This window comes from Bos javanicus, chromosome 20 (genome assembly GCF_032452875.1).
Source record: "Bos javanicus breed banteng chromosome 20, ARS-OSU_banteng_1.0, whole genome shotgun sequence".
NCBI lineage: Eukaryota > Metazoa > Chordata > Mammalia > Artiodactyla > Bovidae > Bos > Bos javanicus.
This window is the reverse complement of record NC_083887.1, coordinates 25,998,159-26,015,498: the sequence shown is the minus strand read 5'-3', so window position 1 is coordinate 26,015,498 and position 17,340 is coordinate 25,998,159. Positions and strand designations below refer to the sequence as shown.

The 17,340-nt window shown below is 38.2% G+C and overlaps 1 protein-coding gene across 2 annotated transcripts in view; it reads left to right on the top strand.

The window, feature by feature from the left end:
* Positions 1-17,340, top strand: part of ITGA1 (integrin subunit alpha 1) — a 181,440-nt gene that overhangs the window by 139,091 nt on the left and 25,009 nt on the right. For both annotated transcript variants that reach the window (XM_061393555.1, XM_061393556.1), the window contains exons 16-22: positions 2,803-2,969; positions 4,323-4,459; positions 6,421-6,531; positions 8,607-8,816; positions 11,923-12,003; positions 12,442-12,518; positions 15,504-15,593. In XM_061393555.1, coding sequence (XP_061249539.1) covers positions 2,803-2,969; positions 4,323-4,459; positions 6,421-6,531; positions 8,607-8,816; positions 11,923-12,003; positions 12,442-12,518; positions 15,504-15,593 — 873 coding nt within the window. The remainder of the gene's footprint in view (positions 1-2,802; positions 2,970-4,322; positions 4,460-6,420; positions 6,532-8,606; positions 8,817-11,922; positions 12,004-12,441; positions 12,519-15,503; positions 15,594-17,340) is intronic.

The window sequence follows — 17,340 nt, the reverse complement described above, 5'->3', positions numbered from 1 at the left end:
GAGAGACTTTATTTTGGAGGGTTCCAAAATCACTGCAAATGGTGAGTGCAACCATGAAATTAAAAGATGCTTGCTCCTTGGAAGAAAAGCTATGACCAACCTAGACAGCATATTAAAAAAGTAGAGACATTACTTTGCCAACAAAGGTCCATCTAGTCAAAGCTATGGTTTTTCCAATAGTCATGTATGGTTGTGAGAGTTGGACTATAAAGAAAGCTGAGCGCCGAAGAATTGATGCTTTTGTACTGTGGTGTTGGAGAAGACTCTTGAGAGTCCCTTAGATTGCAAGGAGATCAAAGCAGTCTATCCTAAAGGAAATCAGTCCTGAATATTCATTGGAAGGACTGATGCCGAAGCTGAAACTCCGATACTTTGGCCACCTGATGGGAAGAAGTGACTCATTGGAAAAGACCCTGATGCTGGGAAAGATTGAAGGCGGGAGGAGAAGGGGACGACAGAGGATGAGGTAGGTGGTTGGATGGCATCACCAACTCGATGGACATGAGTTTGAGCAAGCTCCAGGAGTTGGTAATGGATAGGGAGGCCTAGCATGCTGCAGTCCATGGGGTTGCAGAGAATCAGACATGGCTGAGCAACTGAACTGAATTGAAATTTTTTTAAAGATAAAATCTATGGTTTGAGATGTATGATCTTTAGAATAATCATAATGCTGTAGGTTTTAGATTTTTTTTAAGGAGTTAAGATACATATCCAATAAGAGAAGTTTGAATAAATAGATGTAATAAATAGATGTTCATGTATTTGTTGGAACAGTATGCTGCTGCTGCTGCTAAGTCACATCAGTCATGTCTGACTCTGTGTGATCCCATGGACGGCAGCCCACCAGGCTCCTCTGTACCTGGGACTGTCATAATATTCTAATAAAAACAAAAATATTGGAAAGTTGCTTGTAATTTTTTTAAGTAGGTATGCTTATATATGTATTTGGGCCAGTGTTTATATATGCATATATGTGTGTGTATGTGTGTGTGTGTGTCTCTCTCTCTTCTCTCTCTATTTCTCTCTCTATATATATATGTATTTATATGAATAGTGATTAGTGCTGGGTGATAGAATTACAACTGTTTTGTATTTTTTTGTTTCTTTTATTATATTTTCATATTTTCTATAGGTAAATTGTTTTAAGGGAAAAAATATATAATTTTTTAAATGCAAAAACATAAACAGAGTCCTATGTATTCACAAGATCGTTGTTGCTGTTCAGTCGCTAAGTCATGTCTGACTTTTTTGCAACCCATGGACTGTAGCTCACCAGGTTGTTCTGTCCAAGGGGATTCTCCTGGCAAGAATACTGGAGTGGGTTGCCATTCCCTTCTCCAGGGCACCTTACCGACCAGGGATTGAACCCACATCTCCTGCATTGGCAGGCGGATTCTAAGAGCCAGTCTGATTGCAAAGCAAAAGCCAGATAAAGGTATTTAACAATTATACTGGCTTCATTCTAAGCCTCTAAGCCTGAGGTCATTGACTTCAGGCTCCATATACTCTCTTTGCCTAATTTTGAATTACTGTGCTCTCACTTTGGATTAGTGGAAATCACCGGACATTGGAATTAGAAAGACTGGGTTTAAATCCTAGTTTAAATCCCTGGACAGCTTCTGACAAAATAATCTCTCAAAGTCTTGGTTATATGTAAAACAGAGAAAATAATATGTCTTGTTATGAAAGTTAATTTAAAATGTAAGTGAATAATAAACAGCATGTGTATAACAATAAATAGCACAGCGCTTCTCGCGCTATTCTGCTTCTCTTTCCTGGAAACAGGAGCAGGGCTGACCCTACAAGAAGAACAGACAAGTATTAGAGTTTACCAAAGTTGTCCAGGGGTCCTCTGGACTCTTCCCAGGTTGGGAACAAACTCAAAGGTGCTGAAAATATGGTTTTGGTTCTGAGGTTGCACCTGGCTACTTGATTTCATCTCTTTTCTATTATAGGCAATTACAGTTCCTTGGCCTATCAATTGTAGGGAATGAAGATTAATTTTCCTTGTACCTTTCTGATTTCCTAGCTGAGACTTCTGTAATGAACGACAGATTAACAGAACGAACTAAAACAAACAAAACCCAGAAAATACCCAGAAGTTTATTAGAACACATATACCTCATGTATACATGGGAGATAATGAATAACTCTCTGAGGTAGCTTAGAATTCACACTTAAAAATTATCTTAATAAGGAAAGGAAAGGGAGATGTAGGCCTCCTAGGGAAAATGGATGATTTTTAGGAAAGATGAATAGGCCCTTAAAAGAATAGATGGGAGGTAAAACAGTTTGTAACAAAGTTTTTCTGGGTGTGGTGTCCACTCCAGCCTCCTCTCCTGTGACAAGTCAATCTTCTCTGGTTGATGACACTCCTGGGAAAGGATTTATGACAACTGAGTTCTCTTTAGAGGATGCATCTTTAGGCAGTTAATTGGAGTTCTTAGAAAGCCTTTCAGCATTTGTTGTATTTTAAGTGCCCGCAGTTCAAATGATCAGTATACCAAAGTGGCATGCTTTGCAGAGGCGTGTCCTGAACTCCTATAGTCGTATTTTAGGGTGACATATTCTGCCACCCTTCAGAACCCAATGCCTAACATGGTTCCAGAATAACCAGGGTGTCTTCAGAACGTCAGGTACAATCTCTTCTGTATCAAAGCGTCACGAGTGAAAGACATCCTGAGAATCCACGCTGCACACAAAGAAGAATCATCTCAGATCACTCACTCGGCACTCCCGAAAGGATGGCATGCATTAAATGTAAAAATAAATAGTGATCCCCTGTGGCTTATGCGTTTGCAGGTCTCGAGATGTGGCTGTCGTTAAAGTGACCATGAATTTTGAACCCAATAAAGTGAATATTCAGAAGAAGAACTGCCGTGTGGAGGGAAAGGAAACGGTGTGTATAAATGCCACGGTGTGTTTCAATGTGAAACTGAAGTCCAAAGAAAACGTGGTTTATGAAGCTGGTAAGTGTCACACATACAGAAGTACTTTGGAGCAGGAGGACAGTGTATTCTATTTGCTCCCACAGGATGAATCCCGTAAGATAGTGTATTTCCCTCGATGATAGGAATCTTACATCACATTGCCTCTGTGAACATACTGAACCTTGAAAAAAATTCTAACGTAGAAGGAATGGGTTATGGAACCTGTAAATTCTGGAGCAGAAACTACATAGTTATATTTGGTTGCCTTCCATAGTTGGATTCCATATTTCTCCTCTGGCTCTCCTATTTACTCTGAACAATCAAGTGCCAGAGAAAGAGAGAGAAAGAGACACCAATCCTAAGGCAGAGTTGAAGACTGGGCTCTCTCCAGTAAGACTGGTATTACAAAGGACCTGAATGCCCCCACCTTCCTGAGATCTCTGCTCCAATCAGAAGGTGACCCTTGTTTTTTAGGGTCACACAGATCCCGTGTGTGTGTTCTCAGGCCATTACATCAGCCTGGGTATCCCCTTTTTGCCTATATTCTACAATTCCTAAAGCAGTTTTTAATGATACTGAAATAAGCTGGAGCCAAAACTGTGAAGATCATTGGCTGCCCAATAGTAGTTTAGACTGCAAACCAAATATAAGTAGAATGAGAAAAATGATTAATCCTTAAAATCTATTTTTCTTAGCTTGCACTACATGTGCCTATTTATGATCTGCAATAGACCTCTGACTGGAAGATAAATGAGCTATAGGAATGTAAAATAATGACTTACATTATCATATACATTATTTGTCTTATTTTTATATAGTAATTAAGCAAGGAAATAAGATTGCTGCCTTCATATAAAGTATAAGGCCTAACTTGTTTTCCTTATCGTGGTATGCTTATTTTTTTTTAACTTTCATTTATTTAGCTTATTTTATTATATCCTTTAAATAGTCAAAAATGACATCTTTTATAATGTAAGTTTAAAATATCATTAATGTATATTTTTGCCTCTGTTGAAATACAACATAGTCAATATTCTAAACAGGGTCTAACATTTCTAAATTAAAAAAAAAAAACTAAGTGAAAACCCAGTAAACATACCCACATGGTCAAGAAATTAGGTAGTATGTAGGTAGGTGTGTGTAAACATACATCTACATTTTAAAATAAGTATAATTAAACATTAAAAGCCTTGCAAACTTGGAGAGTTCTTTAGAGTTCCTCAAGATTATCTTCATGACTTCACATACCATTGTACTACAGTAGTGTGAAGATGCTGAATAACGTGTTAACTGGTTGCTCTAGAGATTTTTCTATAATATTAATGAGCTGGATCATATGATAATAACCCCAAATAAGCATGTCTGCCGATTATTCTTTTTTTATTTTTATAGATATGCAGTACCGTGTCACATTAGATTCTCTAAGACAGATATCACGGAGTTTTTTCTCTGGAACTCAAGAGAGGAAGATTCAAAGAAACATCACAGTTCGAGAGTCAGAATGCACTAAGCATTCCTTCTACATGTTGGCAAGTAAATCATATATAATAGCTGACTTATTCCAGATCAAAATAAAATAGAGATGCCTTATTTCAAGTCAGTCAATCTTACGTTTACTTCAAAGTACAAATCATGAACTAAACTTTATTCACTTTTCTTAGAAAATCACAGATCTGATTTTCTATTTTCCAAATATGTATCATAAAGCTATCTTTCATATTCCTTCTGTATGTTATCAGACATCCATATATTATGGAACAGTAAAAGGCACGGTGTACCAGCTGATAGAGATCTTGTATTTCATTCATTTATTCATTTCATTCATTCATTCTTTCAACTTGAAAGCATCACTGAACTTTTGCAGGCCTTGTCTGTCAATTGCAGCTCAGTGGTTACATGCCCTGAGGGGGAACTGTTGGGCCTTATGCTTTCTGGGGTCTGTTTTTGTCCATGGAACTACGTGTTTCACTCTTTGACTTTAGGCTGAAGGGAAAATATCTGGCATTTTCCATCATCTGTAAGCTTTATGCTACCTGTTTCTATTTTAGTGGGTGAGGGAGCCTTGGAAAGCAAAATTTTAACCTCTAGAGATGGCTGCTAAGCCAGTTTGAACCATTTGAAATGCATTTTATTGGATCACTGTGCACGTGGAGCAAGAGTCTCTTAAAATGTATGTGACACTAAAGAAAAAGAAAAGCAGAACAGATGTACTGAGAAAACACTGATTTTAGTAATGGAGATTGAAACTTAGAGACTTGAACATGATCTTGGAATTTTACATGAAATAGCCTATTTGCCCCCACTTCTGACCTATTTCATTATTCCTTATGAATATTTCATATTTTGAAAATATTGTAGCCAGGGGCAGGAAAGTCACAGAAGATATGCAAGCTGGTGTGCCATGCTTATTCTTCCTCAGTGATTTTCAAGTCAGTATTCCTCATGACATATATCAAGATAAGCTTTTTTGGTCAACATTGAATTCAGTCTACAGTGAGAAAAATAAAAATGGAGTTAATTTCCTCTTTGCTTCATCAGAATTGAAACTTTAAGAGTTAGGACTTAGATAAAATTTGAAAAGGTGTGAAACCAGATTTGGCAGTGCCTCCAACCTACTCACTGTTGTATATATTTCTCCAAAAATTTAGCATCTAGCTATACCTGGGCACTGGTATTGAAAGGAATGAACTAGTTTCAAAATTTCCAGAATACTTCTGGATTTTGATGGATATGTTAACGTTTGTCATGGAGTCAGCCAGGAGAGAATTTGTAGCCCAGCTTACCTACATTCTGAGTAATTTTGACAAAGTGGTTTAGTCTCTTAGTTTTATTTATCTGTAAAATAAAGTTTTATTTTATTTATTTATCTGTAAAATAAAGATTATAATTATTATGTGTCTTGGAAGATTGTTGAAATAATTCTCAATAATGTGTATAAAGCTCATAATTCTGGCCATGCCATAAATGATGGCTGGCACTGATGGTAATAAAAAAAATTGATCACATCCATATTATTTTCATATCCTTTCACATTATAAAATTCTTACAACTCAAGGTATATATCATATTAAAGAAATGCAACTCAGTTTAAAGAAGGGTTTCTCTTGAAGTTGAGAGATGTTCCTAGAAGTATTACATAGTGTTTTTTAGCTCAAAGTCTCAAGAGAAACGATATTGTTATGCAAGTAGCTTGGAGCTGTACATCCTGACATGGCCAAGTACAACCTATCCATCATTCCAACAGGCCCGTCTGAGAAGCTGGACGTGAGTCATAGGGTTACAGTTGGAAGCCTCTGTGTTCCGGAAGTGTCTCTTGTCAAGGCAGAAGGGCAGTCTCTCTCTAGTGAAGCAAAAGCCTGATCAGGTCATATGTCAGATCAGGAGCACAATAAGCCTGACAATAAGCCTGACCCATGAGGCAGGAGAAGAAAGCCATCACAGGGCCCAAGAAATACGATGCCAGTGACATGTTCTGTGTTTTGACCTCTAGGACAAGCATGACTTTCGGGACTCTGTGAGAATAACTTTGGATTTTAATCTTACCGATCCAGAAAATGGGCCTGTTCTTGATGATTCTCTACCAAATTCAGTACATGAATATGTAAGTCAGATTTTTAAAATTTAGAATGCCTATTTGTGAATATATTGGGGAAAAAACCTGAAACATATAAACAGATGCACACACACAAGCCTAAAGCAATTATTTTAATTTTTTAAAAAAAGGAATTAGATTTTTCTAGACTTTTCTCAATTCTACTAACTTCCTTTTGCTGGAGTTTAAGGGAACTTACAAATGACACCTATTTTTATCTTTTCTGAATTCAGGAGCAATTGAAAGAAAGACATGAGTTGGCCAACTGGAACTCCCCTTTATTACTAATGAACACTGGGTTCCAGGGCATGGTTTGAGTATAATGGGGGTCCTCCTACACAGCCAGGCTTAGGCCACAGGTAACTAAATAGGTCATTAGCAGTGCTCACTAACCTCTGGCCTTCTGGGGGACCCACTTTGTAAAACTTGCAGAATGGAAATGTGATGTATGCTTCCCCATGGGCTCACCACTTCCCCAGCAGCAGAAGACACAGGAAGGGACTAACCTGCACTCACCTAGCTTATGCTTCCAAGTTCAGTCTACTGTCTGATCTCTGCGAAAGAGTGAGATTGTGAGTGTGGCACTGATGGGATTTGTTACTCATTCAGTCGTGTCTGATTCTTTGTGACCACATGGACTGTAGCCCACCAGGCTCTTCTGCCCATGGGGTTTTCCAGACAAGAATACTGGACTGAGTTGCCATTCCCTTCTCCAACTAATGGAGTTGGGAAGGGAAATTCATTTTCCCCTGCACATATCTTCTGCTTTCCCTTCCTTCCTTACAAGTATATTTACTGTGTGTCTTTCATGTTCCAGGCATCAGAACTTGCAGTTCTAACCTAGGAAACAAGTATTAGGTAGTCATTACAGGACATGCCCTGGAGGAGAACTTCAGAGCTCAAAGGGAACTTCTGCTACACTGAGGTATCAAGGATTAGAAAGTGAAAAGTGAAAGTTAGTCGTGTCCAACTCTTTGTGACCCCATGGACTATATAGTCCATGGAATTCTCCAGTCAGAATACTGGAGTGGGTAGCCGTTCCCTTCTCCAGGGGATCTTCCCAAGCCTCCCTGGAACTTAGGCCACTGCAGTTGAGATCTGAAGCACAGGAAGGTTTTTCCATCCTATTAGAGGAGTGGAGAGGGCAGTGTTCCAGGAAGAGGTTCCATGCTAAGGTTCAGACACATAAAAGAAACTCACTAAGCTCACCAGTGCTGCTGAAGCTGAAGAGCAAGGGCAGAAGGTGATGTGAGATGAGACAGGAGGCACAGGCAGGAGCCAGATCACCAGGACTTTGTGCCACTGCACAGACTTTAATCGTTCCTGAAGAGCCGAGGAATGCTCTTGATGGCTTTAGTTGGTTTGGTGATAGCACTGGATTTTGGGGGGTTCTTTTAAGAATTACTTCAGCTGCAAGGTGGAAACTGTTTGGAGGGAATCAAGAGTGGGTATGGAAGACCAGTCAGGGAGTTGTTGCTTTAGTTCAGGGAGCAAGTAAGAAGAGCTGGCTAGAGATAGAGGTGGAAATGCAGAGGCAAGGAGGTGTGGAAGGTATTTAGAACAGAGGTAGAGTGGATGGTTCTTGGTGATGGGTTGGATAAGGGGGAGGGGCTGAATGAAGAAGAGGAGTCAAGGAAAGTGCCCAGTTAGGTGGTTTGATCTTTTTCTACCCGCTTGACCGAAGCTATTATGATCTTGAGTACTTGATTCTTTTAAACAGAAAATCTCATGATCAGAGTTGAGTGTTACAGTGTTCTCTCATAACTTTGGATCATGGAGTACTTGACTTATTTCTTTGAAACCGTTGCTGTTCTGGCAGATGAAAACCAGTGAAAAACATCTGTGAAAACTGTGCATTCCTTAAAAGACTGGAAAAATTTATAGCCAAAAGTAAAAATTACAATTTTCCCCTATAAATTATAGGAACAACTATAAAAATTCCTTATGATTTCTGCAGTGAAATCTGCTCTCTTTATGATCTGCTTATTTTGGAAATATGTCATTTCTTTTATGCAAGTTCGTAGGTAATTTTCAATAATGCCTAGCTAAATTTTGAAAAAAATGCTTTTCTGTGACCATTTCAGATTCCCTTTGCCAAAGATTGTGGAAACAAGGAAAAATGTGTCTCGGACCTTGCCTTGGATGTATCCACCACAGAAAAGGGCCTGCTTATTGTCAAGTCCCACAATGATAAGTTCAATGTTAGCCTCACAGTCAAAAATAAAAAGGACAGTGCCTATAACACCAGAACCATAGTGAATTATTCTCCAAATCTAATTTTTTCAGGAATTGAGGTAAACCTTCAGTTTTATATTTATTTTATTCTTGTAATAATCATGCATTGAACCTACTTTTCAAACTACTGTGGTAACTTTTATTACATTGATTTTAGAAGAGTAGAAAGCATTTTGTACAAAACTAGCACTTACTAATGATGAAAGGACCATATTTGTTTTTTAAGTTTTTGTTTTGATGTATTTCTTTAGAGGTGTATGACTTTTCTTGGATTCAGTTTCCAGAAAGGATCGCTGATGTACCAAAACTGTAGGCTTCACAGAAGACTTACATCACTGAAATTGAGACTAAGTCAAGAAAAAATAAAGTCAAAAGAGTTTAACAGAAGGGCAGAGAAGGAGCAGTACATTTGCTGAACAATAACAAAACATTTATGTGCATAAAAATCAAGATACCAATCCCCACTTTCTATGCATGATCCTTACATTGGTAAGGGAGTTGTATTAAATAACTCTGTCTCATTGTCATGACAGAAGGGTTTTTTTTATTATTATTTTGGCAGTAACATATAGCTGCATAAGATGCTCTATCAGGATTAATTAATACTTCCAAATTTGAACTTTGCAATTAAATATGATCTGTGAATCAACTCCCCTGGATTAAAATTCTGTGTATATTTATATGTATATTTATATTTATATGAATTAGTACTATATATGATTGATATTAAAACCAAGTATGCTTAATATATATAATATTAAAACTTTAATTGTCCAAGTTCTGTAAATTCAGATTTTCACTGATGTGTGTGTGTTTGTGTGTTAGTCACTCAGTCACGTCCGACTCTGCGACCCCTATGGACTGTAGCCCACCAGGCTCCTCTGTCCAAGGGATTCTCCAGCCGAGTACTGGAGTGGGTTGCCATTTCCTTCTCCAATTTATTAGGACATCACTCAGGAACATGATACTAAGATCAGCTTAAAAAATGTCCTATATTACTGCCACATAGTTTAGACTCAGTAAAGAATGTTAAGTAAAAATCTCAAAGAGCAAAGCAATGCCAGGAAAATAGTACCCCTGAATTTTTCTGAGAAAAGAGATCTGTATTGAAAGTCACCCTCTGTGTCTTCTTCAGCTGACTTCATGGCATTGGCAGAGAAATCAACGAGGCCTCTCTCTAAATACTTCTATTTACCATAACAATCCTAATAATAATAGTTTTTTCTTGAGTTGTATTATGTGTCAGATACTGTTCTGTAAGCTTTATTTAATTCTCATTAATTCCTTTGCAAGTAAGGTGTTACAGTACTGCAGAGATTCTAAGATAAACCCTCTTTTTACACTTTAATGCTTCTGTAATTGCATTTTACAATTGATATGCTTATTTTATGGGTGGCATTATTGTTTACTTTTTGTTGTATGTAAAATACTGGTGAGTCTCACATTCAAAGGCAGTTTCAATTTGATGAGATAGAGTTTGACTAACCCCCAGTAGGTGGAAAATCAGACCCAGAGAAGAGAGGAGTCCTGATGAGAATAAAGCTAACAGTGCAGGGCTCAGAGTTTAAATCCTGGTGGTCCCAAGTCCAAGCTCAAGCTCTTACCCACTTCTCCAGTGACGACCATTCACTGTGGACTTCCACGTGGTCATCCTGCCGGTGTGGATAATTTCCTACAAACACCTGCTGACTCTGAGGCAGATGGTGTTAGTCCTCCCAGTTTTCAGTAGAAGATCCAAACGGGCTGGTGTGACATGCTTCGTTCCTACCCCTGTCCTTACTGAGGTGCTGTAAGCACCTCACATTTTCTTGAGCTGTGGGACAAGTGATCTTAGAATGCTGTTCAGTTCAGTTCAGTTCAGTTGCTCAGTCATGTCTGACTCTTTGCGACCCCATGAATTGCAGCACGCCAGGCCTCCCTGTCCATCACCAACTCCCGGAGTTTACTCAAACACATCCATTGAGTCAGTGATGCCATCCAGCCATCTCATCCTCTGTCGTCCCCTTCTCCTACTGCCCCCAGTCCCTCTGAGGATCAGGGTCTTTTCCAATGAGTCAACTCTTCACATGAGGTGGACGAAGTATTGGAGTTTCAGCTTCAGCATCAGTCCTTCCAATGAACACCCAGGACCGATCTCCTTTAGGATGGACTGGTTGGATCTCCTTGCAGTTCAAGGGACTCTCAAGAGTCTTCTCCAACACCACAGTTCAAAAGCATCAATTCTTCGGCGCTCAGCCTTCTTCACAGTCCAACTCTCACATCCATACATGACTACTAGAAAAACCGTAGCCTTGACTAGGCGGACTTTTGTTGGCAAAGTAATGTATCTGCTTTTTAATATGCTATCTAGGTTAGTCTTAACTTTCCTTCCAAGGAGTAAGTGTCTTTTAATTTCATGGCAGCAGTCACCATCTGCAGTGATTTTGGAACCCAAAAAAATAAAGTCTGACACTGTTTCCACTGTTTCCCCATCTATTTCCCATGAAGTGGTGGGACCGGATGCCATGATCTTTGTTTTCTGAATGTTGAGCTTTAAGCCAACTTTTTTACTCTCCTCTTTCACTTTCATCAAGAGGCTTTTGAGTTCCTCTTCACTTTCTGCCATAAGGGTGGTGTCATCTGCATATCTCAGGTTATTGATATTTCTCCTGGCAATCTTGATTCCAGCTTGTGTTTCTTCCAGCCCAGTGTTTCTCATGATGTACTCTGCATAGAAGTTAAATGAGCAGGGTGACAATATACAGCCTTGATGTACTCCTTTTCCTATTTGGAACCAGTCTGTTGGTCCATGTCCAGTTCTAACTGTTGCTTCCTGACCTGCATATAGGTTTCTCAAGAGGCAGGTCAGGTGGTCTGGTATTCCCATCTCTTGAAGAATTTCCCACAGTTTATTGTGATCCACACAGTCAAAGGCTTTGGCATAGTCAATAAAGCAGAAATAGATGTTTTTCTGGAACTCTTGCTTTTTTGATGATCCAGCGGATGTTGGCAATTTGATCTCTGAGACTTTCCCAAAAACTATACTGTGAAATCTAAGCAAGGCAGCTTCTAAGGCACAGCTGGGGAAATCTGAGCTCAAGTATTTCAATATACTCAAGTATTTCAGTCAAGTTCAAGTATTTCACCTTCATATCTGATCTAATTCTGTTTACTTTCTCTTCCTAGGCTATCCAAAAAGACAGTTGTGAATCCAATCATAATATCACATGTAAAGTTGGCTATCCTTTCCTAAGAAAAGGAGAAATGGTAAGCAGATTATAGAAAATACATGTGGCAATTGGATACAAAAAATAATATACTCAAAGCCAAAAATATAAATGTTTCTAATGGATGTGTTTAGATGGTTGCTGGTACTTGAAGTTTCTGTTTTAAAGAGACTTTAGTAATGACCATTTCATAATTACAATGTTTATGATTGTGATCTGGTAGACAGTGGTAATACGAAAAAATAACAATGGGTAGGATATAATAATGTGATAGTGTTGGATATGTATGTAACATCTCTGGTGTGTTAAGATGTTTTCACATATATCTTCTCCTTTACTCATGAAATTTGCATTATTAATTAATAAATGAGCAATTTTATTTTAAAAAGAAAAATATTTATATGATTTAATACTTTAATTAATGCAAAAATTTTACTTTAGTTTCTTATCTGTTACTAAAGATATTTTTATTTTACAGGTAACATTCAAAATATTATTTCAGTTTAACACATCTTATCTCATGGAAAATGTGATCATTCATTTAAGTGCAACAAGGTTGGTTCCTGTGTGTACATGAGTGTATGTGGATGCCTGCAAATAATTTCTTTCATATATTTAAAATGTTCTATAGACTGACTTGAACTTCTTACAGCTTTTATGTGATCAGTAGAAGTAGAAGGCAGTGAACCCCTTTACTTCACAAAATCATCCTTATGAATAATTAGCAAAATAGAGAAATTTTCATTTAATAGAAATAATAAACCTAATTGGCTTAAACCACTGGTTCTATGAGCCATAAAACATGTTGTAATCACACATCACTTATATCTGCCAAGTTGAATTTAAATCCATTAAAAATTTTATAGGCTTTGCTAATTTAAAAACTTTTATGGACTGCCCATCAAAATCAACTGAATCATTAAAGAGACTTAAAATTTTATGATACCCTTTTGTAGCTTAATAAATTTTATTCAAATCAGTCAAAGCTTCTGAAAGATGGTATACACAATACACAAACAAAAAATAGCAAAAGTCTAATAAGGAAATTGAAATAGTACTTACCTTTTTTCTAAGAGTAACTGTACGCTGGACCATAAGCAACTTGAGGTAAACTTTTATCATTTGTTGTTTTATTCCCAGTTTAAAAAAAAATCTAATAATTGAATAATTACAAATAAATGTAAAGTGAGTGAGTGAGAAAATGAATTAAATGGATGAGTTAATTCTGTATACTCAATTCAGTTCAATTTAGCAAATACTAATTTGAACTCTACTATGGACAAAATAGGCCTTCCCTGGTAGTTCAGCTGGTAAAGAATTCACCTGAAATGCAGCAGACCCCGGTTCGATTCCTGGGTCAGGAAGATCCCCTGAAAGAGGGAGAGACTATTTATTCCAGTATTCTTGGGCTTCCCTGGCGGCCCAGATGGTGAAGAATCTGCCTGCAATGTTGGAGACCTGGATTTGATCCCTTGGTTGGGAAGATTCCCTGGAGGAGGGCATGACAACCCACTCCAGTATTCTTGCCTGGAGAGTCCCATGGACACAGGAGCCTGGTGGGCTACAGTCCATGGGGTCACAAAAAGTCAGATGGGAAAGAGTTGGACAGGACTGAACGACGAAGCACAGCATACACAGCACGTGGACAAGATACTGACTTTGTCCCTTAAATAAGGGCATGAAGCTCCTCATGAAGGGAATATTACAGTAGGGGACTGAGACTAGTATTTAAATTATTATCAGACAGGATAGAACAGGGAAAATTTATTAAAGAACTAGAAGCCATGTGTGGAGACTTAATGGAGGGTGAAATTATATCTACTTGGCAATGAAAACCCAAGAAAGATTTATTAAGGAGGTTATAAGTAAGAAGGACCTTAAAGAATGGGTAGCAATTCAGAGAGGTTGGTGGGTAGTTAGATAGAATGTTTCAAGTAAAAAATGTGCAGCTTGAGCAAGAACACAAAGGGAGACCACTAGATCTATTTGGGGGAATGTTGGGTGATCAATTTTAGTGCAAATATAGGAGAATACATAAAGAATAATGGAAGATAAACAGGGAATGTACATCTTACCATGGATGGTGAGTACTGAATTTCGAAATGTGGCATCTTTTCTTAGTTGAACAGGCCATGAAATGTTTTTGAGGGGTGAAGTCATATGTACAGAGCTGTTTCTTTCAAAGGTTAACTGGGCTGCAGTGTGGGATGGGTTAGAGGCAGGGGCCATTTACAGCAAAAGCCCAGTCACACATATATCTATAACCCAAGACAGGGAGCTGCCTTCACTGCCCCATCACTCATATCATGCTGCTAATATACTTGGGAATAAGCAGAGCCATTAAAGGGTACCCGTTGACCATTTTGTGAGACAAAATGCTAGGTGCTTGGTCACTTGGTAGAGGGGCATATGTGATAACAATAATAAAAATTAATACTTACTGAGTATTCCCTATGTCCTTGGCACAATGGTAAGCATTTTACACTTGTTGCTCACTTATTATTTATTAAGAATTTAATCATAAAATTCCCATTTTATAGATGAAGAAACTGAGGCCTGAGGCACAGAGAGACTAAACAACTGTCCCAAAGTAGGTCAATGTCCAGGAACAATCTCAGGCCCTCTGGCCCCAGAGCCAGTGTTGGTACCTGTTATAGCACTTGTCCATGCTTTTTTACTTAATACAGGAGAGTATGAGATATGTGTATGTACATATAAATGTATAAATATCTAGGCATGCATTTAAATAACATATAACTGAAATTATTACTAAAATCAGGGAGGAAAGTAGGTTCTCAACAAATAAGCACCAAGTACAAGGCATGTGCTGTGCTGTGCTTAGTCACTCAGTCATGTCTGACTCTTTGCAACCCCATGGACTGTGGCCCACCAGGCTCCTCTGTCCAAGGGGATTCTCCAGGCTAGAATACTGGAGCGGGTTGCCATGCTCTTCTCCAGGGGATCTTCCCAACCCAGGGATTGAACCCAGGTCTCCCTCATTGCAAGAGGATTCTTTACTGTCTGAGCCACTAGGGAAGCCCAAGTACAAGGCATGGAAAGACTATTAGGTGAGAAGACAAAGGTTTTAGATTTATTCTCGGCTATGTACTCCGGAGCACGTCTTTTCACAAGGGCCTCATCTGTGATGAATAAGGATCACCTGTGTGATTTATATAAAAAAACACAATTTCATGAATCCTACTTTGGGCCTACTAAATCCATATTGTTCTAGGAGAAAAGCCCAGTAATCTGTGTATTTAACCATTGACCCAAGAATACTTATTATTCACACAGAAGTTTGCAAAACCTTGTAGTAAATCAGTGTTATTTTCAACCCTCGCTGCACTTGAGAATCACCTTAGGGTCTTTTAACAATATCCATCTCTGATCTCCCTCTCCACACTGAATTTTTAAATCAATAATTCTATTTTGTGTGTGTGTGTTTATTTAGTTACCAAAATAAACTTCTCATTCAAATGCTTAGAAAAGTCTCTAAATAGCCAACGGTTTAATGATTTGTCTGACTGCTGTGTTTTCCAGTGACAGTGAAGAGCCGCCTGAAACCCTTTTTGATAATGAAGTGAACATTTCTGTCCCTGTAAAGTATGAAGTTGGACTACAGTTTTTCAGGTAGGAGAACCCCACACTTCAAGTTGATGCCTTCTGGTAACCCAGTGGATCTCAGCTTGTGGTCCCTGAACATGGGTATCAGAATCACCTGGGAGCTTCTTAAAAAGAGGCAGATTCTCTGACCTTACCCCAGATGTACTGAATAAGAAATTCTGGGGAGGGGGCCCAGAAATCTGTGTTAAACCCTCTGGGTGATTCTCGTGCACTCTAAAAATTGAGAACCAGCATCCTAAATAATCTGAAATGTGAGGTGCTACTAATACCAAATTGCATTAGCAGTTCAGTCTTAAGTCCTAAATGCAAGCTGAAGACCCAGAAACCCTTCATGAAGGGCAGCGTCTGTAGAGGTCCAACATATTTCTTGGCTGACTTATTCTCATTGTGTGGGATCTGATTATTCTGCCCATCCTGGACATTCAAGATTAAATCATTGTTTACTGACAAGAGGTATTTATTTCCTTCAGGGGCTTCCCTGGTGGCTCAGTAATAAGGAATCCATCTGTGATGCAGGAGATGCTGGTTAAATCCCTGGGTCATAAAGATTCCCTGGAGGAGGAAATGGCAACCCATTCCAGTACTCTTGCCTGGGAAATCCCATGGACAGAAGAACTTGGTGGGCTGTCGTCCACGGGGTTGCAGAAGAGTCAGACACAACTTATCAACTTGTTGTTGTTGTTGTTCTTCTTCAGTCGCTCAGTCGTATCCGACTCTTTGCGACACCGTGGACTGCAGCACGGCAGGCTTCCCTGTCCTTCACCATCTCCCAGGGTTTACTCAGACTCACGTCCACTGAGTCGGTGATGCCATCCCACCATCTCATCCTCTGTCATCCCCTTCTCCTCCTGCCTTCAATCTTTCCCACCATCATGGTCTTCCAATGAGTCAGCTCTTCACATCAGGTGGCCAAACGTAAAGACTAAACAGCAACAAAATTTATTTCCTCCATTATTCGTAAACCATCCTTTTTCGTAAGAATTTCTAAGCTATCCAAACACCAGTTATGTTAGTAAACTTGCATGAGCAGGACTCCAGGCTTTTGCTAAATAAATATGAACCGTGTACAAAAAGTACAAAAATCTGTGTCATTTATTCTGACTCTTGTCGTGTTATTAATTTATTTTCTATGGCACTTTCGTTTTACTAATAAAAGACCACAAAAATGAAAGGATTGTAGGATATACATGTAGATTTTGCATATATATCTTAACCTTTAATTCTATTCCCTGTTTTCTATATTTTTACTTTCATTTCTCTTGGTACACTGACTTATCCCAAGAATTTTTCTCTTATTTAAAATCAAATTTTGGCAAACATGTATTTTTTGTCTTCTCTAAACTGAAGTATTGCTTTTAAATATGTTTATGTTACATTTCCATCTACCAAGTTCATCCAAAGAACATGGAGTTTTATGAAAAAGATTGAAAGTTTTATGAAACTTTTATGAAAAATATTTTAACAGTAAATACATGACTTTAAATTGTGAAAAGGTAACAAATTGTTAAAATCTACTTAAAATTCAGCACTATTAAAAATACTAGGTTTTAGCCTGATTATTCACTAAATGTAGATGATATTAATAAATTCATGAAAATGTTTCATGTATCAATCAAACTTTTACTTTCAAAATTATACATATTTTAGTATTTTAAGCATTGGTAACTATTGAATTAAACTGTAATCTTTCTCACCCTCCTCAAAGATTTAACTTTAGATTTCAGGGTAAAAGAATTTGCGTTTGATTTGAAAT